Raw genomic sequence first — 25,839 nt, forward strand, 5'->3', positions numbered from 1 at the left:
CTTGCCTCCTTCAGGAGCATCTGGTCTTTCAAAGCTGTTGCTAAAATTTAACCCTTTTCCTCTGTAGCAGGGGACGTCTCTATGCTACCCTGGGGCCCAACTGGCGGGTTCCAGTTCGGAATTCTCCTAGAACCCGGAGCTGTGTCTACAGGTATTCATGTGTTCATGTGTTCATTTGTTCAACACATAGCTTGTTATGTGGCCTGCTGGATGCCAAGCACTGTGCTAGAGGCTGCCAAAAGAAACAGACACAGCCTTTGCTTCCATGAGGCTACTTCCAGGTGCATAGACTGTCCTAGAGGAGGTAAGGGGCACTCAGGGAGAGGAGCAGAAACACGCTTGGTTGGGGAGATCAGGGAAGGCCTCCCTGAAGAAGAGACCGGAAGAATGATAGGAATTCACCAAATAATTGGGAGTGGACAGTTAGGGCAATGAGAGTGCTCCCAGCAAAGGGACAGCTGTGGACTGTGAGACAGGAAGAGCGGATGATTAGAGTGAAGGAAAGGCAGTGTTCGAAGGAATGAGAGAGGGCAGGGACATGAGATGAGCTGCAGCTGCATCCAGCAGGGGTGAGGATGGTGGCTCAGATTTTAAAAGCAACAGGGAGCCATGAAAGGGGCATGCTGTGAGTGGTGGAGGAGCAGAGAGAGGGAGGGTGGAGGCATTGGCCAGTGTGGACCCAGGAAGGCCAGTGAAGCGCACTCAGCAGTGGCTGGAAGGAAGGCGCCGTGGCCTAAGGTGTGGTAGGATGGCTAAGATACATGGTCAGGCATATTTAGTATCTGATCCCCAGTGCATCCTTGGGATTGATTAGGTTGCAGGGGCATCAGAGAGAGAAGAAAACCCCAGCTTTCTGGCTGAAGTGGCCAGTAGTGGATGGTGCCATTCATGGGGCATGGGCAGATCTGGTGCTCAGGAGGGAGGTCTGGGCTGCCATGCCCTTGGATGCCTTGATCTGTAGATGGTGCTTGAGTCTCCAAGGGAGAGGATGAGAGAAGAGCCTGGGAAAGGTGTGGGGAATGGTGCGTGTGGGCTCGTGTCCCTCTGCCACTCCATACTGCCTCTTCCATACCTCACTGCTCCTCCAAAGCTCCTGCCAACACCAGAAGGAGGGGCTGCTGCAGCTGGGGCTGTGTAGGCACTAGCTCCTCAGGTGTGGAGGAGCCCACACCAGCCCCGGGGAGTGGCCAGGCTGCAGCTGTGACAAAAGCATCCTTCAGGATAAGGTGGGGGTGCTGATCGGGGTCTGGATTATGAGGAACTTGGTCACCAAACCTGAAGCTTTGTAGCCCCAGAGAGACAGGTGTGGGAGTCCTTGGCGGTGGGGTCTTTCATGTGCATCATCACCTGGCCCTCTCCTCCAGGCCTTGCGCTGCGCTGTTGAGTCCTCTGGATTGCTGGGACGTCACAGACTTGGCAGTGGGGCACCTGTGGTCCCCAGTGAGTGAGAGGGTCCTTGACCTCAGCTCCTCCAGGGCAATATCTGACTGATGGTCTCTTCTCAGCCCCACTGGCCCGTGCATCTGTTCTCTGGGGAACTCGGCAGCTGTGCCCACCATGGAAGGGCCTCTGAGAAGAAAAACCCTGCTCAAGGAAGGGCGGAAGCCTGCAGTAAGTGCAGACCCACATCCACCTGGGGCAGCAAGGGCAGCAGTGAAGGACCTGGATCCAAAGACTGCAGCCCTGCCTGGGCCACTGAGTTTCCACATCTGTAAATAGTGCCCACTCCTAGAGGTCTCAGCAAGAAAGTCACATGTGTGGCAGAGGCCCTGCTTGCAGTGAGTGTGCAGCGAGCCGAACTCTCAGAAATTATGCCTGGCACTGCCTTGAAATGAACAAAGCAAAGGCTCCCTGAGTAAAGGAGTAAGAGAGGGGACGAAAGACACCTCCCATCTTGGTCCTAGGTAGAAGCTGGCATTGCCAGGGGGTGATGGAGGGCCAGGAGCCTGTACTGGCATTGATGGGGTGGCTGGGTCTGGAATCACAGGGCCAGGGGGCCTCTACCCCCCACCACCCCTGGTGGCATCACTCAGCTTCCCCTTCCTCTGTAGCTGTCCTCGTGGACCAGGTACTGGGTCATACTCTCAGGATCCACCCTCCTGTACTATGGAGCCAAGTCCTTGCGGGGCACAGACAGAAAACACGTAAGTCCCTTGAAAGGACTCTCATGCTGGGACTTTGTCTAGTGGGAAAGGGACCTCTGTGAACTGTGGAGGATGGGAGTGGGAAAGGGATCAAGTGAATTGAGGAGTATGGGAGTGGGAAGGTGGCAGGGGAGGGAAGGAGCCTGCCTGGCCCAGGTCGGCCTCTCCTGTAGAGTGGAGGGCTGGGCCCGGGCCTCCGGCTATGTTGTTGCTCTCCTCCAGTATAAATCCACACCTGGCAAAAAGGTTTCCATCGTGGGCTGGATGGTGCAGCTGCCTGATGACCCTGAGCACCCAGATATCTTCCAGCTGAACAACCCTGACAAAGGTAGGCAACTGGCCAGAGCCGGCGCCTGCAGCTGCTACTCTGCCCATTTCCTCTCCGTGCATTTTCAAGTTATTAGGATCTTTTGAGGCTGCTGCCTTTCCTTTTCTTTAGATTCTGATGTTCATAGGGTCCATGCTAGTCCACAAAAACTATGTAGATCATGGTTGGTGTGTCCATGGAGCAGGGTACAAGGCACAGGGTGCTAGAATCCTTTTTGCAGATTACCTATGGCCTCTGGGGCCCAGCACTCCAGGAACTGTAGCCTCATGGTCTTGGAATAAACAGTAAGGTTGGATGAGGCAGGACTATGAGGCTGGAAGGGTCTTGGCTCTGGGGAGATTTCAGGGACCCCCTGACATGCATGTGCCATGAGACTCTGGCAGTGTCCAGGTTGAAAGCCAACCCAGAGAAGAACCCTTTTAACTTCCCAAAGCTCTAACTTTACCTTCTCTAGCTACCTCCCAGTTCCTCCTGGTTCCTGCTTCATGATCATGCTGGGAAGGAGAGATTCTGGATGCCATCCTCTCCAGCAGCCCTGTCTTCATCAACATTCAGAACAGACTATAGCAAATCTCCTCAGTAACCCATGTCACATGACAAAAACCCAAAAGTGCCTGGGTCAATTAGATTCCAACCAGGCAAAGTGATTGGAGCTGGAAAATCCCCAAGCATTTTCATACCTTAACAGGAATGTTTTACTATAGGGTTCATGAACACACAAATATCCTGGGGATCTGGTTAAAATTCAGATTTGGATTCAGTAGATCTGGGGTAGAGACCAAGATTTCCAACAAGCTCCCAGGCAATGCAGATGCCAGTGCTGGTGGAGAGACCATGCCTTGAGTGTCAGGCTCTAATGTTCTTAGCTGAGAAGCAGAGAAACAAAGGGAGCCTCAAAGAACCCGGAGTGGGGAAGAGAGAAATTGCCAAGTTCTCTGCTCCGTGTCTAAGTGACTGAAGCCACATTTGTTGCACACATGTGGCAGGGTGTCCTAAGTTTGGTTACCATTTGAGTTTGTTTCTCTCTCAACAGTCTGGACTGGATTAGCAGTGTTTTTTTAATGAAATGTGACACAAGGGGTGGCCAGGGTCCATGGATAGAATTCAAGAGGTCTGTGAACTTGGGCGGAAAGAAAATATGTCTTTGTTTTCAGAGCCTTCTGACTCCTTCAGTTATGAGTATAAGCATCCGACAACAAAACTGTTAGCAATACCTGTGATTTTATCTCGAAGAGAAATCAGATATTTCAAATCACATATTGTTACAGACATTTCAAAATGTCCTGTATGCTCATCTCTTTGAAATTACAGTGCAGTATCAAACCTGTACTAGATCTTGTTCTTAGTGATTTAATATAGAAGCACCTATAGAAGTTTACTGCTGATTTGTTTTCTAGTAGTTTAATAACTGTATTTGAGTATTATCGATTTCCTTTGTATCTATACATTTGAAACATTATTCTGAAAATGGTCCACAGGCTTAACCAGACAGCCAAAGGAACCATGGCCTCAAAATGCTTAAAAGCCATGGTCCAAAGGGACAGCTGGAGGGAGCCCAGGAGGCTGCTTTCTCTGCATGTTCCAGCTCACCTGGGGCCGACCTTCCTAGTTTAGTTACCCGTGTTTACATTTCTCTTTATGCTACAGTCACCAGCTGACCCGCCTATGTGGCCCTCTTCTTAACCCATGGTTTCTCTACCCATCAGGCAATGTTTACAAGTTTCAAACTGGTTCCCGATTTCATGCAATACTGTGGCACAAGCATTTGGATGATGCATGTAAAAGCAACAGGCCTCAGGTAAAGTCACCAAAATCTTGCTTGTCACCTGAAATATCCTCTCCCACCCTTGGAACTAAGGGTCCTTAGAAAACAGGGTTCCCTTCTTCCTTCAGAGCCCATTAGCCACACTCTGAGATACCCTCTTCTGATGAGCATCTTCCCTTGAGACAAGGCACCCTCTTGCTTAGCTTAGAACTAAGCCCAACTCCAGACCAGAACATTGAATCTGGTTCCTTTGTCTTTCCCACAATAGGAAATGCCACAGAAACACCCACTGAGGGATTGTTATGTGCAGCTGTAATATCAGCTTCTAGCATCTATTTAGGTCATCCCTGCCAAGAGTTGACTTCATGGGAATCCTCCAGACTCAGTAAAGGGCCTCCCTGCCCCACAACCCTTGGGAATAATGCTGCTAGCTAACTCATTGACAGCCAGCCATGGGCAGGGAAGGCTGCTGGTGAAGGGGGGTCCCTAGCTTCTCAGTGTGTTTGAACCCATGGGATCTGTATTGAGGTGGGCCCCCTCTGGCCTGCTGGGCCTGACTGATGGTATGACCCCCTCCTGGTCGCCCCTAGATGTCCCTTGAAGGGTGTTATGCGAAATGCTTTACATGCAGGAATTGGCTGAATTCTCCCAACATCCCTGTGAGGTAGATTCTCTTACTGTCTCCATTTTATGCTGAGGATCCTGAGGCTCAGAAAGGGGCAGACACACATTTAAGGTCCCACATTAGTGAGCAGTGGAGCTGGGATCAAACCCAAGTCTGCCTGATTCCTCTGATTCTGTACTTGTTTCCCCTGAGCCCTCCTACCTCTCCTGCCTCCACTTCCCTGGTAACCTCTGCATTTAAGCAAAAGACTGGAAGCACAGCCCCAGCTGTCCAGGCTTGCGAGAGAAATGGCTGCCTCAGTCCTCAGCAGCAGATGACGGTGGGCTGAAGCTTTCTGCTCCCTGGGGGTCCGGTGGGCAGCACTGATGCTCCTATCCCTAAGTGTCCACATGTGTGTTCACCAGGGAGCAGTCAGAGGAGGAGCAGGGGAAGCAGGAGTCGTCTCCTAGCAGGGGAAGCAGGAATTCTCTCCACCTCTCCTATGCCATACTCCTAGCCCTCCCTTGGCATAGAGGGTGGTGGTTCAAGAAGGACAGTTAGGGGTAGTGACTGGCAGTAGACTTAGTGACTGGGAGTAGACTTGCCTTTGCAGAGGCCCCTTGCAGACAGCAGCTCTGGGGGACCTCAGCAAAGGCAAGTTCATACCAGGCATTTGGGTCCAGGAGGGTGGGGACTTCATGGTGCTGCACAGCATGCTCACAGACTTCTTGGTCCTTCCAAGTGGTTCTGGAAGCTGGAGGGAGGTCTCTAGTGACAGCTCTGAGGCTCTGTGCTCGGTCCTATTCAGGATTTTCATCTGTAACACAGATGAGGACAAATATGAGAAGCTGATTGAAATTATAGATCATAAGAAGCTAGAAGCAGAATTAGCAAATTCTCAGAATTAGTCCTCAACAAACTAAAACAACAGGACAAGACCAAAACAAGAACAAACATGAGGCTCCACATCAGTTGCAGTTGATCCCCTTGACTCACCCATCTGACTTTGGGGAATCTGTCCTAAGGATGTGCTTACACATGTGCTCAAAGATGTGTTTAAGAATGTTCACTGCAGCATGGTTCATGATAAAAACAAACCTTGGAAGCTTCTGTGACTCTCAGGGGGTCCTGTTGCTCAACACTTGATAGTTATCATAAAGAAGCAGATCAGGGCAAAAACGTTGGAAAGGATGATCTCGTCTGTATAAAAGTTCTAAGATGATACACAAGCAATGGTAATTCTGTAGTTTCTAGAGAGTTTTATGTATATTTGTACATTGAATAAATGTAATTGCCCATCTGTATGACAGGAAGACAAGGGTTTTGGTTGGCAGCCAACTCAAGGTGATCCCTTGGGACAAGGTGTGGAGACCTAAACAAGGCTGCCGCCGCCTCAGCTTACATTAAGAGGAAGAGCATCCTGGCCTCCTCCACACTGATCACACTGTGTGTGTCTGGGGGCCCTCAGTAGCTCTGAGGGCCACTCTCTAAGAGCACAGCACGTAAGCTCGCCTACCACACACAGGAGGCCAGAGCAGCTCCAGGTCCAACAGGAGCTGATAGCCCTAAGGTAGCTACTGGGAGGGCGGCGTGGGGAAGGAGGTAGGGCCCTGTGCCTGAAGCCTCAGCAACATGGTGGCCCCAGCCAGAAGCAACAGTGGTAGCCCTAAGCAAAACCCATTGTCCATCTTTGGAGGAGCAGCCAGAAGACGACAGCAGCCCCTGCAGGCAGCAGTGCCTGGGCAGGCTGATCCAGCAGAGTACTAATGGGTCAGTTTCATGTATTGGCAAATGTGAGTGTAGCATGGCAAGGCTACAACTATTTTTTCTTTCAAAAGTGATTTGTATTGAATATAATTCTTTTTAAAAATATATATATTTTATTGCACTTTAGGTTCTGGGGTACATGTGCAGAACTTGCAGGACTGTTGCATAGGTACATACATGGTGATGTGGTTTGCTGCCTCCATCCCCGTCACCTGTATCGGTCATTTCTCCCCATGTTATCCCTCCCCAACTCCCTACCCTTCACTGTCCATCCCCTATTCCCCTCAACAGACCCCAGTGTGTGATGCTGCCCTCCCTGTGTCCATGCTTTCTCATTGTTCAACACCCGCCTATGAGGGAAAACATGCAGTGTTTGATTTTCTGTTCTTGTGTCAGTTTGCTGAGAATGATGGTTTCCAGATTCATCCATGTCCCTACAGAGGATGGCTGCATAGTATTCCGTGGTGTATACATGCCACATTTTCCTTGTCCAGTCTATCATCGATGAGCATTTGGGTTGGTTCCAGGTCTTTGCTATTATAAACAGTGCTGCAATGAACATACGTGTGCATGTGTCTTTATAATAGAATGATTTATAATCCTTTGGATATATACCCAGTAATGGGATTGCTGGGTCAAATGGAATTTCTGTTTCTAGGTCCTTGAGGAATTGCCACACTGTCTTCCACAACGGTTGAACTAATTTACACTCACACCAACAGTGTAAAAGTGTTCGTATTTTTCCACATCCTCTCCAGCATCTGTCGTCTCCAGATTTTTTAATGATTGCCATTCTAACTGGCATGATATGGTATCTCAATGTGGTTTTGATTTGCATTTCTCTAATGACCGGTGATGAGCATTTTTTCATGTTTGTTGGCCTCATATATGTCTTCTTTTGAAAAGTGTCTGTTCGTATACTTCGCCCACTTTTGAATGGATTTATTTGTTTCTTTTTTTTTTTTTTTGTAAATCTATTTTAGTTCTTTGTAGATTCTGGAGATTAGCCCTTTGTCAGATGGGTAGATTGCAAAAATTCTTTCCCATTCTGTTGGTTGCTGGTTCACTCTAATGATTGTTTCTTTTGCTGTGCAGAAGCTCTGGAGTTTAATTAGATCCCATTTGTCTATTTTGGCTTTTGTTGCCAATGCTTTTGGTGTTTTAGTCATGAAGTCCTTGCCTACGCCTATGTCCTGAATGGTTTTGCCTAGGTTTTCTTCTCAGGTTTTTATGGTGTTAGGTCTTATGTTTAAGTCTTTAATCCATCTGGAGTCAATTTTAGTGTAAGGTGTCAGGAAGGGGTCCAGTTTCTGCTTTCTGCACATGGCCAGCCAGTTTTCCCAACACCATTTATTAAACAGGGAATCCTTTCCCCATTGCTTATTTTTGTCAGATTTGTCAAAGATCAGATGGTTGTAGATGTGTGGCATTGCTTCTGAGGCCTCTGTTCTGTTCCATTGGTTTATATCTCTGTTTTGGTACCAGTACCATGCTGTTTTGATTACTGTAGCCTTGTAGTATAGTTTGAAGTCCAGTAGTGTGATGCCTCCAGCTTTGTTCTTTTTGCTTAGAGTTGACTTGGCTATGTGGGCTCTCTTTTGGTTCCATATGAAGTTTAAGTTGGTTTTTTCCAGTTCTGTGAAGAGAGTCATAGGTAGCTTGATGGGGATAGCATTGAATCTATAAATTACTTTGGGCAGTATGGCCATTTTTACAATATTATCCTTCCTAACCATGACATGGAATGTTTTTTCATCTGTTTGTGTCCTCTCTTACTTCCTTGAACAGTGGTTTGTAGTTCTTCTTGAAGAGGTCCTTTACATCCTTTGTTAGTTGTATTCCTAGGTATTTTATTCTCTTTGTAGCAATTGCAAATGGCAGTTCGTTCTTGATTTGGCTCTCTCTAAGTCTGTTATTGGTGTATAGTAACGCTTGTGATTTCTGCATATTGATTTTGTATCCTGAGACTTTGCTGAAGTTGCTTATCAGTTTCAGGAGATTTGGGGGTGAGACGATGGGGTCTCCTAAATATACAGTCCTGTCATCTGCAAATAGAGACAATTTGACTTCCTCCTTTGCATCCCTACTTGATCATGATGGATAAGTTTTTTGATGTGCTGTTGCAATTGGTTTGCCAGTATTTTATTGAAGATTTTTGCATCTATGTTCATCATGGATATTGGCCTGAAGCTTTCTTTTCTTGTTGAGTCTCTGCCAGGTTTTGGTATCAGGATGATGTGGGTCTCATAAAATGATTTGGGAAGGATTCTCTCTTTTTGGATTGTTTGGAATAGTTTCAGAAGGAGTGGTACCAGCTCCTCTTTGTATGTCTGGTAGAATTCGGCTGTGAACCCATCTGGACCTGGGCTTTTTTTGGTTGGTAGGCTATTAACGATGCCTCAACTTCAGCCCTTATTATTGGTCTGTTCAGGGTTTCGACTTCTTCCTGGTTTAGACTTGGGAGGGTACAAGTGTCTAGGAATTTATCCATTTCTTCTAGGTTTACTGGTTTATGTGTATAGAGTTGTTTGTAGTAATCTCTGATGGTAGTTTATAGTAATCTCTGATGGTAGTTTGTATTTCTGTGGAATAAGTGGTGATATCCCCTTTATCATTTTTATTGCATCTATTTGATTCTTCTGTCTCTCTCTCTCTCTTTTTTTTTTTTTTAATTAATCTGGCTAGTGGTCTATTTTGTTGATCTTTTAAAAAAAACTAGCTCCTGGATTTATTGATTTTTTGAAGGGTTTTTGTGTGTCTTATCTCCTTTAGTTCTGCTCTGATCTTAGTTATTTATTGTCTTCTGCTAGCTTTGGAGTTTTTTTGATCTTGCTCCTCTAGCTTTTTCAATTTTGATGATAGGGTGTCAACTTTAGATCTTTCCTTGCTTCTCATGTGGGCATTTATTGCTATAAATTTTTCTCTAGACACTGCTTTAAATGTGTCCCAGAGATTCTGGTACATTATGTCTTCGTTCTCATTGGTTTCAAAGAACATCTGTATTTCTGCCTTCATTTCATTGCTTATCCAGTCAACATTCAAGAGCCAGTTGTTCAGTTTCCATGAAGTTGTGTGGTTCTGAGTCAGTTTCTTAATCCTGAGTTCTAATTTGATTGCACTGTGGTCTGAGAGAGAGTTTGTTTTGATTTCCGTTCTTTTGCATTTGCTTAGGAGTGATTTACTTCCAATTATTTGGTCAATTTTAGAGTAGATGTGATGTGGTGCTGAGAAGAGTGTATATTCTGTGGATTTGGGGTGGAGAGTTCTGTAAATGTCTATTAGGTTTCCTTGGTCCAGATCTGAGTTCAAGTTCTGGATATCCTTGTTAATTTTCTGTCTCGTTGATCTGTCTAATGTTGACAGTGGAGTGTTAAAGTCTCTCATTATTATTGTGTGGGAGTCTAAGTCTCTTTGTAGGTCATTAAGAACTTGTTTTATGTATCTGGGTGCTCTTGTATTGGGTGCGTATATATTTAGGATCATTAGCTCCTCTTGCTGCATTGATCCTTTTATCATTATGTAATGCCCTTCTTTGTCTCTTTTGATCTTTGTTGGTTTAAAGTCTATTTTATCAGAAACTAGGATTGCATCTCCTGCTTTTTTTTTTTTTTTTCCCTCTCTATTTGCTTGGTAAATCTTCCTCCATCTCTTTATTTTGAGCCTATGTGTATCCTTGCATGTGAGAAGGGTATCCTGGATACAGCACATGGATGGGTTTTGACTCCTTATCCAATTTGCCAGTCTGTGTCTTTTGATTGGGACATTTAGCCCATTTACATTTAAGGTTAATATTGTTATGTGTGAATTTGATCATGCCATTTTGATGCTAGCTGGTTGTTTTGGCCATTAGTTGATGCAGTTTCTTCATTGTGTCGATGCTCTTTACCATTTGGTACGTTTTTGGAGTGGCTTGTACTGGTTCCATTTTATGTTTAGTGCTTCTTTCAGGAGATCTTGTAAGGCAGGCCTACTGGTGATGAAATCTCTCAGCAATTGCTTGTTCATAAAGGATTGTATTTCTCCTTCATTTATGAAGCTTAGTTTGGCTGGATATGAAATTCTAGGCTGAAAGTTCTTTTCTTTAAGGATGTTGAGTATTGGCCCCCAACTCTCTTCTGGCTTGTAGGATTTCTGCTGAGACATCCACTGTGAGTCTCATGGGCTTCCCTTTGTGGGTAACCCAACCTTTCTCTCTGGCTGCCCTTAGCATTTTTTTTTTTCATTTCAACCCTGGTGAATCTGACGATTATTGGGGTTGCTCTTTTTGAGGAATATCTTTGTGGTGTTGTCTGTATTTCCTGGACTTGAATATTGGCCTGCCTTGCTAGGTTGGGGAAGTTTTCCTGGATAATATCCTGAAGAGTATTTTCCAGCTTGGATTCATTCTCTCCGTCACATTCAGGTACATCTTTTCAACGTAGATTAGGTCTTCTCACATAATCCCGTATTTCTTGGAGGCTTTGTTCATTTTTTTTTGCTCTTTTTTCTCTAATCTTGCCTTCTCATTTTATTTCATTGAGTTGATCTTCGATGTCTGATACCCTTTCTTCTGCTTGGTTGATTCGGCTATTGAAACTTGTGTATGCTTCACGAAGTTCTCGTGTTGTTTTTCAGCTCCATCAATTCATTTATATTCTTTTCTAAGCTGTTTATTCTCATTAGCATTTCGTCAAACCTTTTTTCAAGGTTCTTAGTTTCTTTGCATTGGGTTAGAACATGTTGTTTTAGCTCAGGAAAGTTTGTTATTACCCACTTTCTGAAGCCTGTTTCTGTCAATTCATCAGACTCATTCTCTATCCAGCCTTGTTCCCTTGCTGGTGAGGAGCTGTGATCCCTTGTAGGAGGAGAGGCATTCTGGTTTTGGGTGTTTTCATCCTTTTTGCGCTGGTTTCTTTCCATCTTTGTGGATTTATCTACCTGTGGTGTTTGTAGTTGGTGACTTTTGGATGGGGTCTCTGAGTGGACGTCCTTTTTGTTGATAATATGAAGTTATTTCTTTCTGTTTTTTAGTTTTCCTTCTAACAGTCAGACCCCTTTGCTGCAGGACTGCTGGAGGTCCACTCCAGACCCTGCTTGCCTGGCGATCACCTGCAGTGGCTGCCGAACAGTAACAGTTGCTGCCAGTTTCTTCTTCTGTTATCTTTGTCCCAGAAGAATACCTGCCAGATGTCAGCCTGAGCTCTGAGGTGTCTCTGTATATACAGGCATTGGGGAGCTGCTTAAGGAGACAGTCTATCCCTTATAGGAGCTCAGGTACTGAGCTATGAGCTCCATTGTTCCATTCAGAGCTGCTGGGCAAGGTATGTTTAAGTCTGCTGCAGTGGAACTCATAACCACCTTTTTTTCCCCAGGTGCTCTGTCCTGGGAAGGTGGGGCTTTATTTGTAAGTTCCTGATGTGCTGCTGCCTTTTTTCAGAGATGCCCTGCCCAGCGAGGAGGTAGTCTAGTCACAGTCTGGCAGCAGAGGCATTGCTGAGCTGCTGTGCACTCTGCCCAGCTGCTGTGTGAACTTCCTTGCAGTTTTGCTTATAGAGGTATAGTTAGAACTGCCCTCGGTAATGGCTGTCTGCCTCAGTAATGGCCGACTGTCTCTGTAAAGGCGGACTCTCTCTGTAATGACGGACTGCCTCGGTAATGGCAGATTGCCTTGGCAATGGCGGACTGCCTCGGTAATGGTAGACTGCCTTGGTAATGGTGGACTGCCTCAGTAATAGCAGACTGCCTTGGTAGTAGTGGACTGCCCCAGTAATGGTGGACGCCATTCCCCCAGCAGAGCTGGACTGTCCCAGGTCCAGCTATGCTTCCTGTGAAACTCTCAATCCAGAGCATTTCAGATTGCTGGTCTTTGTGGGGGTGAGACCCACCGAGCCAGATCACCTGGCTCCCTGTTTCAGACCCCTTTTATTCAGTTGAATGGGCAACTCTGTCTCTCAGGCATTCCAGGCGCCACTTGAAACGGCTGCCCAGATTTGTGTGAGTTTGTGTGTGGAGACCCACTGTACCAGCTGAAACAGCCATGCTAGAAACTCGTGACACTTTTCCTTCTGGGACTCTCCTGGTCTGTGGGCAGTAAAACCTTGTTTTGAAATGCGGTGATCACTCACCGTCTGCATTCTTGCTGGGAACTGCACTCCAGAGCTGTTCCTATTCAGCCATCTTGGATCGTCTTTCAAGGCTACAACTTTTAAGGACTTTTGTCAGATTTTCAGACCTGGAGGAGGGGAGTTTTTTTCCTACCTTTTCCCCTTTTCATTTCTAATTTACTTTCAACCAAATATCCCCATTCTGTGTTATATATAATAATAAAAAGTTGACAACAACTGAAATAGTCAACAGCAGAAGATGATTTAAGTCAATCACAGTGCATCCGTGTGATGGAATGCCAGGAGGATGTAAGAAAGGTGTGACAGAAATGCATCTGTTCACCTGGAAAAATCACAGTGACTAGACTGATTTTCTGTTTTGTGGAACTGCATGTCTTAAAATTGTTTTATTAACATTAAATACACTTAAACTTTATAACATATATATAGCTATAAACAACAGCAGTTAAGCAACATCCTCTTGCCACCATGCACCTAACAGCACAGCCACCAGGACCTTGGAATTCTGTCCCTCACCACGGCCTCTTCCTAATTTGGTTTCTCTCCCTCCCACCTGTGCCCCAGAACCACTCTTCTGATTTGTTTGCTGATTATTCTTTTAGAATTGCAGGTCACGTACTTGATTTCTTCATGTATTGTCTGGGGTGCATTTTTAAACTTTCTTAAATAGAACCACAACTATGCATTTTCTTGTGTGTCTTGCTTTTCTCCTATAACATGTTTCTAGGATTCATCAGTGTCACCACATGTAGCAGTCATTCATGTATTTCTACTGATTTTGTTTTTATTAGTTCTTCTGTTGGGCATCCCAGGAAAGATTTTCTGCTTTTTTGCTATAGTGAGCAGTGCTGCTTATGACCATTCTTTATTTTATTTATTTATTTATTTTTTGAGACGGAGTTTCACTCTTGTTACCCAGGCTGGAGTGCAATGGCGCGATCTCGGCTCACCGCAACCTCCGCCTCCTGGGTTCAGGCAATTCTTCTGCCTCAACCTCCTCAGTAGCTGGGATTACAGGCACGCGCCACCATGCCCAGCTAATTTTTTTTTGTATTTTTAGTAGAGACAGGGTTTCACCATGTTGACCAGGATGGTCTCGATCTCTTGACCTCATGATCCACCCGCCTCGGCCTCCCAAAGTGCTGGGATTACGGGCTTGAGCCACCGCGCCCGGCCTATGTCCATTCTTATGACTGTCTCCCGGTACATGGAGAGGCATTGTTTTCCTAATTCATCATTTGACCAAATTGACACCAAGATGGATTTTTTTTGATGAAATTATTTCTAATCAAATCCTCCCACAGCAGTGCTGAGGGAGGAGGTCTGGGGGCTGAGGGCCTGTTGGAAGCTTTTGGAGGCGGCAGAAACACTTGGACCTTGGGGCTAGCGGTCCTGCCAGTAAAGAGGGCTAGGATCTTGTCCTGGGTGCAGACTATGGGAAGGTCTTGGGGTTTCTGATATCCTTGAACTTACTCTTTCTCCCATGCTTCCCTTTACCAACTCCTGCCGTCCACTCTCAGCACACACCCCGGGCCTTCAGGATTTGTCTTCCTGCCCCAAGTGCAGTTTGATTTTCATTGGAGGAGCTGGGTTGAGAGCATGGGCTCTGGGGTCTTAGCCCTGCTGCTTACTCGCTGCTGGTACTGAACCTCCCTAAGCCTCAGTTTCCTCATCTTTGTAATGAGGATGATTTCAGTCCCTGCCCCATGGGGTTGAAGTGAGGACTCAAGGACACAATGCATGTGGCATATTCAGAGCAGTGCCTGGCATGCAGCTGCCACTTCACATGGGGTGGCTATGGTTATTGTTATATCCTCTCCCTACCCTGCTCAGACTCATGGGGAAAGGCCTGTCCCTTCCCCTAGGGACTACCCCTTGTCCTCTGAGGTCGGAACTTTAATAAGAAGCTGAGCTTTCTCTTCTAGGTACCTGCAAATCTTATGTCATTTGAGTAAGTCTCTGCAGGATGTGGCGTGACTTCAGAGGCTTCTGGGAACCCAGGCTGGGCCTGGTGGTGAAGAGCAGTCCTGGGCACAGGCTGTGAGCCAGAGTGCTGGGAAACTCACAGCTGGACTCAGGGGACACGGCCTGTGGCCTCACCATCCCAGAGGGCTCCACCAGTGCAGAATCCACCTGTCAGTCCCCAGCGACTCTCATGACACTCATTCTGCAGCACCGCCTCTCGGGGTGGTGGTTAGACCCCAAACTGTACACCCCACTCTCCCTCTCTGGGCCCACCACCTGCTTCTGCGACTAGAGAGCACTCGGCCCATGTTGGGTTCTCAGTGCTCTCTACTGCACAAAGTGGACAGTGCTCTCTACTACAGAGTGGACAGTGCTCTCTACTGCACAGAGTGGACAGCGAGAGGGGCCCGAGAGAAGGAACAGCTGCGGAACAGGCTTTTTACACCCCAAGTGCACGGGGTTGCTCGCCCACAGGGCTGCCTCAGATTTTGTACAACCCCAAAGCGTCCTGTGCGTGTGTGTGCTATACGTGTGTGTGTGAGCGAGTGTGAACTCTTCAAGAAACATGCATTTTGGCACAAGACTTGTGACATCACACACTTCATTCGCTTTGAGGCCCTGCTTTAACCTTAAGTTATAGCCCTGTCCACTGAGGAAGGTCAGAGTGAGAGCCTAGATTCCTCCTATGTTAAGGGTCCCTTGCATTCTTTTACTGTAAACAAACAATGCCTTAAATTGTGTCTTGTTTTCTGTTCCTATGGGTGCTATTCATCTGGAAGGCCTGCTCCCTGGGGCCCCGGGTCCCTTCCAGGCCTCTTTGCTGTCAGCCCTTCTGAGACAGGACCTGGCTTCAGGACCGTGGACTGGGCTGCTGGCCTGCTTGCGTCTTTCCCCATTCCTAGCAGGGCCTGAGGCCCTCCTTTTCTCACTCCTCCCACCATGCCAGAATGGGAAGTTGTGATGTTGCAGCTCTGAGGCCGATATGCTCATAGGGATCAGCTGTGCAGAAGCCACGAGGTGTGAACCTCTCCCCGCAGGGCAAGGCCTGTGCCCCCATCATCTCACCCCTTTGCTTCCACTGCCAGGGCGGGGCCCACCAAGATTCCTGATCACGTCGGGAAGCTGAGTGGCCTGAGGCCTTAAGCTTCCCCAGTCTTGGCCCCAAATGCAGTCACCAGCAAGTTTCCCACTTTCCAAGTCCAAGGGCACAATTGTTGATGACTGTGGGACAAGAGAGCAAACCCCAGGGAGTGAACAGTCCAACCTCTGCATTCAGTTAGGAGCTCTTCACATGAACCATGTCCTTATCTGTCACCTTTTGTCACATTTTAAAGTGACTTTTATTTTGCACAAATACATTATTCAAAATAATAAATTACTCTTTAGCACAATATCTTCTCTTCCCCCTTCCCCTTTAGTTTGGATAGCCTAACTCTGAGAAGTTAACCCTTAAACAATTTTCTGAAAGAGACTGAATTTCTGGGTCCTTGTGACTATCATGGTTTCAGAGTTCACACTAATCAGGCATCAAGCTACCCTCAAGAGTTTCTGAGCTGGATGCTTCAAAACAACATCTACACCAGTAAACTGTAATAGGTCAATTTCAAAATGACGAAAAGACCCACCACTGTATTTTGACCAAATAATGACAACTTCTCTAAAAATTTGAATGACTTGGTGAGGAAAGTAGTTGTCATCTGGGTCTCATTTTGTAGTTGAGACTTACTGTGCTTAGGAATAAATCTTCCTTTTGAGCAAAGACTAGAGTACTTTCCTGCTAAGAGAAACTCCAGGTGATAAAGCTGATGCCATCAACCTTGACACTGGGTGCTTTGCACACCCACACGGATGGTGCACCTAATTCTTCTGATGACTATTCAAATCAGCATCTAGAGGCTGAATGACAATGCCAGACACTCCAGACACCTTTAACAGAACCATACAGTGTTAACACTTTAACCTACACTGAATCGGATTCTACCTGTTAACTTTAAAAAAGTCATATGTTTGGATGAAAGTGCAAGACGTGGAACATCAACTACTTATTTTCCTTGGGGTTTTCCACCCTGCAAACTGTCCTGGTTTTTCACATATGAAGTATAGATGCCAATCCAAAACCTCAGAATTTCAGGCACCACAAAAGCAGGTAATTTTCTGTCCCTTATAAATTTGTCTTTTCTTTCACAAATATCTCTTAGCCTAATTTGAAATAGCACACTCACAATTCAAAATGGTTTAGTCTCACTAAGTGATTCTGCTGCCACATCCTCTCCCAAGAGCATTGTTAGCTTGGACTCTTGAAGAATCTCTTTAGGCTTTGTTGGCAAAAAGCCTTATAGAAGCTGTAAGAGCCTTGAACACACTGGAAGAGTTCTGGAGATAAAGCTGGAAGATACTCAACTCTCTAAGCAGGGGCCCAGGCCAAGCATGGGCTTTAAGTACTGATTGTCTTCCCAGTGTTGGTTTGTCCTCAAGCTGCAGGAACCCTCAGAGCCTGAGACAGAGGGGGGCCAGGCACCGATCACGAAGCGTGAAAGTCCATGGGTAGATTCTTCCCCTGGAAGGAAGCATTTCTAGTGTTTGCTCCTTGACTGTCCAGACTGCACAAATGTTTATGAAGCCATTGAAGGGATTATTTCTTGCATATGCTGTATTTTTTTAAGCAAATGGATCATGACATCCCAAAATGAAAGTTATAGAAAGCTGTCTACACATGTGGCGCTGGTAGCCAGTAACATTGTTGTCCCAAGAACAACTCACCTCTGTCCCTAGGACTAATTTTTGTCCCTCTCAGTTGAACATGTTTTGTCATTCAAGATCAGTCAAGTGCATTCTGGCAACTGAAATACTCGATGGAGGATTAGTATGGTAGAGAGCAGTAGAAGTCTTGTTCTAACTGTGCCCAGTGAGAGACTTTGGCCCCCTCCCTCCCTGCAAGGCTGTGGAACCTGAGAAAGTAGATACTTGAAGAGATTCTGTTTAGGAAGGAACTCACTCTCTTTTGCCAGTTGAATTTATAGAGCATTTTTTTTTCTTACCAAGATGGCCAGTATCCTCTTATGCCCACCTCCCAAGCCCCAAGAGGTGTGCCTTTTAGGATGCCATTTTACAGGTGGAAAAGCTCTGTTAAACAGGAAGTCACTTACAAGCAACATCTGCTGTGTTCCTCAGGTGGGGCCCAGAGCCCTTCCCCCACACTGCTGATGTCCTTAACCGCTGGGGAGTCTTGCCAAAAACACAGCCATCTAGTTTGTGACCCCATAAATGACTTAAATCAGCTTTACATCATTTTGACATGTCAAGTGGCTTCGTGTTTAAAAAAAAAATTCCTAGTCCTTTAGAAATAACTGATTATCTGCACAAAACCACCCATTCATTCACATCACTAGCGAGTGCCACCTGTGCTAAGAACAAGTCAGATCTGATCCCTGCCCTCATGGACCTGACCACTCAACAAATAGTCCTCACCACACATATCTCCTTAGGCAAGACTTTGCTTCTCTCCTAGCCCTGAGTATAAATCCTGTGCATAGACTCCTCCAGAAAGGCATCAAAAGACTCAACAGAATGAATAGCCTTTTGATCTGTGAGTTCAGTTGTAATGAGGATGAAGTCACTATTCTAGAGGCTGATTGGCCCAGAAGAGCCAGGCACAGAGCTGCAGTTGGGCATGCCAAGGATTCCAAAGGTGAAATGAGAGTAGGGTCAGAATGTCACAGTATTTGCTCCATAGGTTTTTGTTTTTAATTTCAATGTCAAATACAACTACAGTATGAGCGAGAACTGCATTTTCTTGGGTGCTGAGAACTTGTACCATGGACTTGAGACATGGGCAGCCTCAAAACCCTGCTTACAGCAGCAACGCAGGAGATCATCTGTGCATTCTATAACCATTAATCTCTTTATCCATTTCTGAACGACTGTGACTATTCAGTAATGAAGTAATAGTACTTAATTTATTAGTATGGTATAATCTTTAATAAATTTCGTGCCAAAATGCATGGTTTTCCACTTAGCATTCAAAATGTTGCATAGAGAGTAGTTTTCAATTTCTTATGTACTCTTCAAAGTAAGTTGAAAATCAGTTTCTACATTTTAATTCGTTTCTTGTTAAATCTGTTGCACTCTCCTGGGCTGTCTTTTTTTCCAGCAGACCCCTGCATGCTGTTGTGTAAGGACTTTATCTAATTCTTGTGAATTGTCTCACCTGCAGTAACCACTGAACATCGGCCCTCTGTGGGATTCTTTAGATTTTTGGTGAAGTATTTTGTTACCTCAGTCTTGTATCAAGTTGCTGTATTTTTCAGCTTGTTACATTGATAATTATTTCACTAATTAAATACTTTAATGTACAAACATCTTTGTTTACTTTGAGATTAAATGTGTTTTCCAATGAATATTGCTCAGTTTATTAAAATCACACACACTCACTTAGCAAACAGTTGCTGTTTCAGATAGACACGGAGGAGAAATAGGGTGCCCAAAACTTAGCTAGGAGAGAACTAGAACATAAAAACCATGCAGGAGCAGTGTCCTCAGGAAGCGGTAAGCACTCCAGGGAGAGAGGCAGGAGACCTGGGGATGCTTTAGAGGGCAGTGGGTATTTGGAAATTAAGTTCAGGGACTGCAGAACACATGAAGGGTGGGGGCAACAGGGAGACAGAAATGAGAAGGAGCAGGATGAGGCTGGGGAAAAGGAGGCAACCTGATCTCACAGAGTAAAGGTTTTCTGGGAATAGTGGGATTTAAGTCTGAAAAGATATGTTGGGAGGACTTCATTATGTTAGGCAAAAACCCAGAACTCCACTATACCTCATTGGAGAAAAAGGAGGGCTGTCTTAAAGGGGTTATCTCATGGAAACCTGAGGGATGGACCAGAGGCATCTCCACAAGGCCTGGAAGGAGAAAAGGAAGGCCTCCTCTACGTCTTTCTCTCAGTGCTATCTGAGCAGCCCCTTCATTCTCTCACAAGGGAGTTCAGGCTTTACCAAGAAGGAACCTGGAAGTCATTGAGGAAATGTGCACCAGGGGGTGATGTGATTCAAGCTGATCATAGGATCCACTGGCCCTGACTGCCTCAGTTTCCCAGCCAGTGCCTTCCAAAGTTTCAGTGGCCAGTCCTCCAAGCACAGGTTCCCCCTACAAGCGCACTCCTCAGGCTCTGCTCCATCATCCCAGTTCCAGGCCCGCGTGGCCACACCTCCCTAGCTGCCACAAAGCCCCGCTTGCTGAGGTAGCCCTAGCTCACCTCCTCCTGATTTAGGCGGCACGGTGGCCCCAGCTTTACCCAGATAGGGTTGCTCCCCTCAGTTACAGTGCAGTGTTCAAGGGCCCTGAGAAAAATGCGTTTGACTTAGAGAAGTGAGGATGGGGTTGGGGGTTGTCACAGTTGGAAACTAACAGTCAAGACTCGAACCCACAACTGGTATCCTGCAAAGCTCCAGCCCCTTACAGGCGCCACAAACGACCACCAGGCGACAGCAGTACCTCCCCTTGATGGATGGCAGGATCCAGGAGCCAACGCAGATCGGACGGCGGAACGCCATTTTAGCCACGGGTGCGGGAATCCTACCAGGCGCGGAGTTTGAGGGCGGGGCTGGGGCGCGGGAGGAGGGGAAGAGGGGCGGCAGCTGGGCGGGGCCACCAGGTGTGGGTGGGGCCTCTCGCGGGCGGGGCGGGGCGGGGATGTGGCGGGCCCTTTCGGAGAACTGAAGAGGAGGTGGAGTTGGGTTTGGGCGCGGACTGGGGGCTTCGGAGGGAAAAGGCGGGGTTCCAGGGGGCGGGGCCAGGCCTGTGGGCGGGACATGGGAGAGGAGGGCCCGAGGGGCGGAGCTGCAACAGAAAGGGCCAGGAGGTGCTGAGGTGAGGAGGGGCCGAGCTGCAAGGGGCTGCGCTCGAGGAAGCAGAGGTTTGCGGTGAGGGCCAGAGCCTTGCGCGAGCTCAGTAGTGCAGGAGTAGGTGAGCGGGGCCTGGGTCTGTGCTGAGGGGCAAGCAGCAGGAGGGTCGGGGTCGTGGACGGGACACAGTCGAGGACAGGGTGGGTGTTTTGGGCCTGTGGGCCCCGCAGAGGTGCGGAAAACCGGTGGCAAGAACCCGGAGGGACTGGCGCGGGAGGGGCGTTAACGGAGCGCGGGGCGGGGCGTGGGCGGGGCCTGCTCCGGGCTGAGGGCGCGGGGCGAGCAGAGCTGGAGTTGGGAGCGGGGCCGGGACGGGACCGGGGCGGGTCCTGTAACAGGCTGAGCGGGCGCGGGGAGGGGCCGGGACCAGGGTGAGCGGGCGCGGGGCGGTGTTTGGGCCGGGCAGAGGGTCCTGGCAGGCTGGGGTTCGGGGCGGGGCCTGGAGTAGGATGAGAGACGCGAGGCTGGCTGGGCCACGGTTCAGGGCGGGGCAGGGGCGGGGCCTGGACCCGGCGAGGGGCATGGGGCGGGGCGTGGGTTGCGGCGCGCGAGCCGAGTGGCCGGCCGAGGCCCGAGCCCACCCGAGTGCGCCCGAGCCCGCGGCCCCCGCCCCTGGCGATGGAGCCAGAACCCGGCGGGGCGGCCGCGGAGCTCCTGCGGCAGAAGAGGGCGGCGCTGCGGCGCAGGGGGTGCTCCTTCGAGAGCCCAAGGTACTGCGGCCGGGCGGGGCGCCGGCCACGTGGGGGGATGGAGACGTGAAGGGGCAGCGGTGCGAGGCGAGGCGTGGGAAGGGTCGGCGGAGGCTCTGAGGAGACCGGACGCGGAGTTCGGGCCGAGCGGCGATGGGCTGTGGGAGGGGCCGGGCGATCGGGTGGGACCGGTGTCAGGCGTCCAGAAGCGTCGGTCCTGTGGCAGGCCCCGCGTGCCCGCGGCTTCGGCGGGGCACGGGCTGAGAAGAACGTGCCCTGCCCGCCTCTGGTAAATGCTCAAGGGCAAGGTCGAGATCGGTCCACTGGAGGCTTCCTTCCTGGGCCCCGCGTGCCCCGGCAGCTGCACACCTGCGGCCTCCGCGCTCCGGCCCGGCTTGGCCCCCACTCCCCTCTCCCTCGCGATGCCGCCCTCTGCCCGGGGCCGCCGGTGCCCCTCGGCTGGTCTTTCCCCGGGGCCTCTCCCGGGACGACCACCGCCTGGCTCCGAGCCTGGCCCCACAGACACGTCTTCCCCGCTGCGGCGAGTGCCCTCCCTCGGCTTCCCTGGCATTCCTTGAACTTGGAGCTGATTCTCCTGCTTCGAAGTCGCTCAAGTCGGCCCTACCATTTTCTCAGGTCTTGGAGGTGACTCCAGCAGCTTCTCAGCCACACTTCTGTCTCTGTTCTGACACCTCTGAAATCCACACCCCAGCCGGCCGCGGCAGGGGTCTCCCTAAAGTGGTGACTGTGCCCTTCGCGGGCAGCACCCCTTGAAGAGCTCCCCATCGCCCGCAGCTGTGGTAGGGACCAGAGCGGGGGACTGGGAGAGAGAGAAGGATGGGGACTCCGGCTCCCACTGAGGCCAAAAAGAGGGGTCCATTGCTAGGATAAGAAGCAAACTAACCAGGATCCTTAAGATGAGGTGCGGGGTCCTTGACTTGGCCTTTTGCCTCCATCCTCAGTTCTTGACATTCCCTGCCTCACCCTTGGCACTCCAGCAGTACTGGTGAGCCTGGCATATAAGCATCGTGGGGACAGGAACCAGAGCTCTCCTGGTCACTGCTGGCTCACAGTGACCTGTCCTGGTCACTGTCCTGGTCACAGTGCCCAGAGCTGGCTCAGGCCTGGCCCATGGGACATCAACTGTGTTTTGAATGAATCAGTGTCTAACCCGCTAGTTTTAACTCCCTTGCCCTGTCCTGTTTCTCATCTGTTCCCTTTTTCATATCACACTCTTTTCTCTACTTAGAATATTCTTTCTTTTCCTCTGTATGTGCCCACCCTTCCTTCTTCGGAAGTCTTCCTTGAACCCTAGATTGAGCTCTTTGCTGTATCAATAATCTGTGCACCTGTCTTCGAGTCCACATAACACTGTGTGTAGTTACCCAGGTAGTATGTCTCCCCCAATAGACTGGGAGAACCAGCCAGATATGATATCTGTTCTCGTGGTGCTTACACGCTTATTGTTAGAGCATGAAGGTTGTGAGAAACTGAACCAAGACAAGATGGAACCTGGATCCCTCAGGCCTGAAGTGGAATGCATGGAGCAGCGCTGTTCCATGGGATTTTGCGAAATGATGGAAACCCTCTGTAATCCATGCTATCTGTTATGGTAGCTACTAGCCATCTATGGCCATGGAGCACTTGTAAGGTGGCTAGTTGAACTAAGGAACTGAATTTTACATTTTATGTAGCTTTAATTAATTTAAATAACTGCCTAGGACTAAAGTCTGTTACATTGGGCAGTGCCAGTTTAGAAAACGTTTCTCTTTCTTTGAATTCTCACATTTATTACCCTCTCCTTTGTCTTCATAACCTTGCACCTGAAAGACTAGTGCCTTCCTGGCTTCCAGAGTTTTCTTGTTCTCTTCTTGGTTCTCCATGACATTATCTTATCAGCTGTTGGATAATAATGATTACCATTTTTTCTTACTGTAAAACTAATGTGGGCCAGGTGCGGTGGCTCGTGCCTGTAATCTCAGCACTTTGGGAGGCTGACCTACCTGGATCATTTGAGGTCTGGAGTTCGAGACCAGCTGGACCAAAGTGGTGAGATTCCATCACTACTAAAAATATAAAAATTAGCCAGATATGGTAGGCACCTGTAATCCCAACTCCTAGGAGGCTGAGGTAGGAGAATCACTTGAACCCAGGAGGCAGAGGTTGCAGTGAGCTGAGATTGTGCCACTGCACTCCAGCCTGGGCAACAGAGTGAGATTGTCTCAAAAAAAAAAAAATCTGGCCTGGCACAGTGCCTCACACCTGTAATCTCAGTACATTGGGAGGCTGAGGCAAGAGGATCACTTGAGGTCTCAGGAGTTCGAGACTAGCCTGGGCTACGTAGCAAAACCCATCCCTACAAAAAATTAAAGAAATTATCCAGATATGGTGGCACACGTGTGTAGTCTCAGCTACTCTGGAGGCTGAGTCAGGAGGATCACTTGAGCCCAGGAGTTTGAGGTTACAGTGAGCAGTGATTGTACCACTGCACATCAGTCTGGGCAACAGAGCAAGACCCTATCTCAATAAAATAAAATAAAATAAAACAATTTGTGTTTTTGAGAAGAAATCTGAAAAATCAAGAAAAATATAAAGAGGATAATTAAATTTTTATTTACCCATAATACCACTAGGTATCAGCTAGCCTTTTTTCTTAACTATGTATGTGTATATTTATATTAATGTTTAATTTGCTTTTCCACCTAATGTAGTGTAAGGATTTCCATAACTCTTAAATATTTCTGAAATCTATTTTAAATTGCTGCCCGGTATACTGTCATATGGATATATTGCCATGTCTTTATTGGACGCATGTAGTTTACTCACAGTTTTTCACTCTTACTAAAGGTGCATTTGTGGGTTTTTTTTTTTGGCATTTATATATATATATATAGATATTTAAATTGTACTTTAGGTTCTGGGGTATATGTGCAGATCATGCAGGATTATTGCATAGGTACATACATGGCAATGTGGTTTGCTGCCGCCATCCCCCATCACCTATATCTGGCATTTCTCCCCATGTTATCCCTCCCTAACCTCCCCACCCCTGGTGTTCCTCCCCTAGCCCACCCCCAACAGACACCAGTGAGTGATGCTCCCCTCCCTGTGTCCATGTGTTCTTATTGTTTAACACCCACCTATGAGTGAGAACATGCGGTGTTTGATTTTCTTTTCTTATGTCAGTTTGCTGAGAATGATGGTTTCCAGATTCATCCATGTCCCTACAAAGGACACAAACTCAAGATGCATTTTTTTAGGTATGAAGAGGTTCTCTTTTATAAAGAGTTCATCCTGAATTTGTAGAAGTGATGGGAGTTATTGGATCAAAGAAAATGAACATTTTAAAGCCTTTCAAAGCATAAAGCTAAATTCCTCACCAGAGAGTTGTACCAATTTATAGTCCTCCAATAGCATATGAGTATGCCTGTTTTTTCCCATCCTTAACACTAGGCATTATCATTCGCAAATATTTGCCAAAGTGGTAGCTTGTTTTAATTTGAATTTCTTTGTTTCATAGTGAGGTGAAACTTTTTATCATATCCATAATTTATACTTATTTTTGTGAAATATAGATTCATACACTTTGTTTTCCTTTGGAATGCTTATGCTTTCCTTATTGAATTGAAACACTTTTTATTTATTAAGGAAATTAATTGTTTGGGTCAAATATGTAGCAAATATTTTTTCCAGTTCATTATTTGCCTCTTTATTTTCTTTATGGTGGTTTTTGATAAAGCTTTTTAAAATTGTGGTTGTTGTTTTAAAATGATGTAGTTAGATCTTCTTCCTGTTTATACTTTTTTGTTTGTTTTGTGTGTGTGGTGTTCTTTTTTGTTTGTTTCTTTGTTTGTTTGAGTTGGAGTCTTGCTCTGTCACTCAGGCTGAAATGCAGTGGCTCAGTCTCTGCTCACTGCAGCCTCCACCTCCTGGGTTCAAGCGGTTCTTCTGCATCAGCCTCGAGTAGCTGGGATTACAGGCGTGTGCTACCACGCCTGGCTGATTTTTGTATTTTTTAGTAGAAACAGGGTTTCACCATGATGACCAGGCTGGTGTTGAACTCCTGACCTCAAGTGATCTGCCTGCCTCAGCCTCCCAAAAGTACTGGGATTACATGCATGAGACGTCATGCTCGGCACTGTTTGTGCTTAAGTACAAGTGAATTCCTTAACTTAAAACAGATAAATATTCATCTATACCTTCTCCCCTTATTTTTGTTGCTTAAAAAAACTACCTCCCTAATCCATTAATCCAGATTACCTCACAACCCTGACTGTGTGTCAGAATCACCTGTGGACCATCTTAGCCATACAGGTGCATGTGGGTGCTCCTGCTTCATGCCTGTTGATTGATTCAGAAAGTCTAGGGTGGCACTGGGCCTGTGGATGTTAAGAAAGCTCTGCAGGTGCTTCAGAAGAGGCAACGCATCTGCCTCAATTATGGGACTGTTGCCAGATTAGTCTCCTTTATCCAGAGTCCTTAACTTCTTCTCATTTCCTGTTATATCAATTTTTATTCATTTATTTTTGAGACAGGGTCTCACTCTATTTCCCAGGCTGGAGTGTAGTGGCAGTTA

At 47.4% G+C, this 25,839-nt stretch overlaps 2 protein-coding genes across 18 annotated transcripts in view; both read left to right on the plus strand.

The window, feature by feature from the left end:
* RALGPS1 (Ral GEF with PH domain and SH3 binding motif 1) overlaps window positions 1–19,074 on the plus strand; it is a 377,570-nt gene extending 358,496 nt beyond the window's left edge. For 12 of the 16 annotated variants that reach the window (XM_032257277.1, XM_032257274.1, XM_032257287.1 and 9 more), the window contains 5 exons: window positions 68–151; window positions 1,506–1,611; window positions 2,052–2,144; window positions 2,367–2,472; window positions 4,179–6,737. In XM_032257277.1, the coding sequence (XP_032113168.1) occupies window positions 68–151; window positions 1,506–1,611; window positions 2,052–2,144; window positions 2,367–2,472; window positions 4,179–4,339 (550 nt within the window). In that variant the 3' untranslated portion in view covers window positions 4,340–6,737. The other 4 variants (XM_032257279.1, XM_032257283.1, XM_032257280.1 and 1 more) reach the window with 4 other exon arrangements.
* A 1,536-nt stretch (window positions 19,075–20,610) lies between these two features.
* GARNL3 (GTPase activating Rap/RanGAP domain like 3) overlaps window positions 20,611–25,839 on the plus strand; it is a 178,357-nt gene continuing 173,128 nt past the window's right edge. Inside the window, exon 1 of one of the 2 annotated variants that reach the window (XM_032257295.1) lies at window positions 20,611–20,631. Coding sequence is in view for 1 of the 2 variants with exons in the window: in XM_032257294.1 (XP_032113185.1) it covers window positions 21,193–21,284 (92 nt within the window). In the remaining variant the exon portion in view is untranslated. Of the gene's footprint in view, window positions 20,632–21,125; window positions 21,285–25,839 lie in introns of those variants that run through there. The other variant, XM_032257294.1, reaches the window with a different exon arrangement.

The sequence above is a fragment of the Sapajus apella genome, unplaced genomic scaffold, assembly GCF_009761245.1.
Source record: "Sapajus apella isolate SASKATOON/1434 unplaced genomic scaffold, GSC_monkey_1.0 scaffold97, whole genome shotgun sequence".
In the NCBI taxonomy this organism is placed as follows: Eukaryota; Metazoa; Chordata; class Mammalia; order Primates; family Cebidae; genus Sapajus; species Sapajus apella.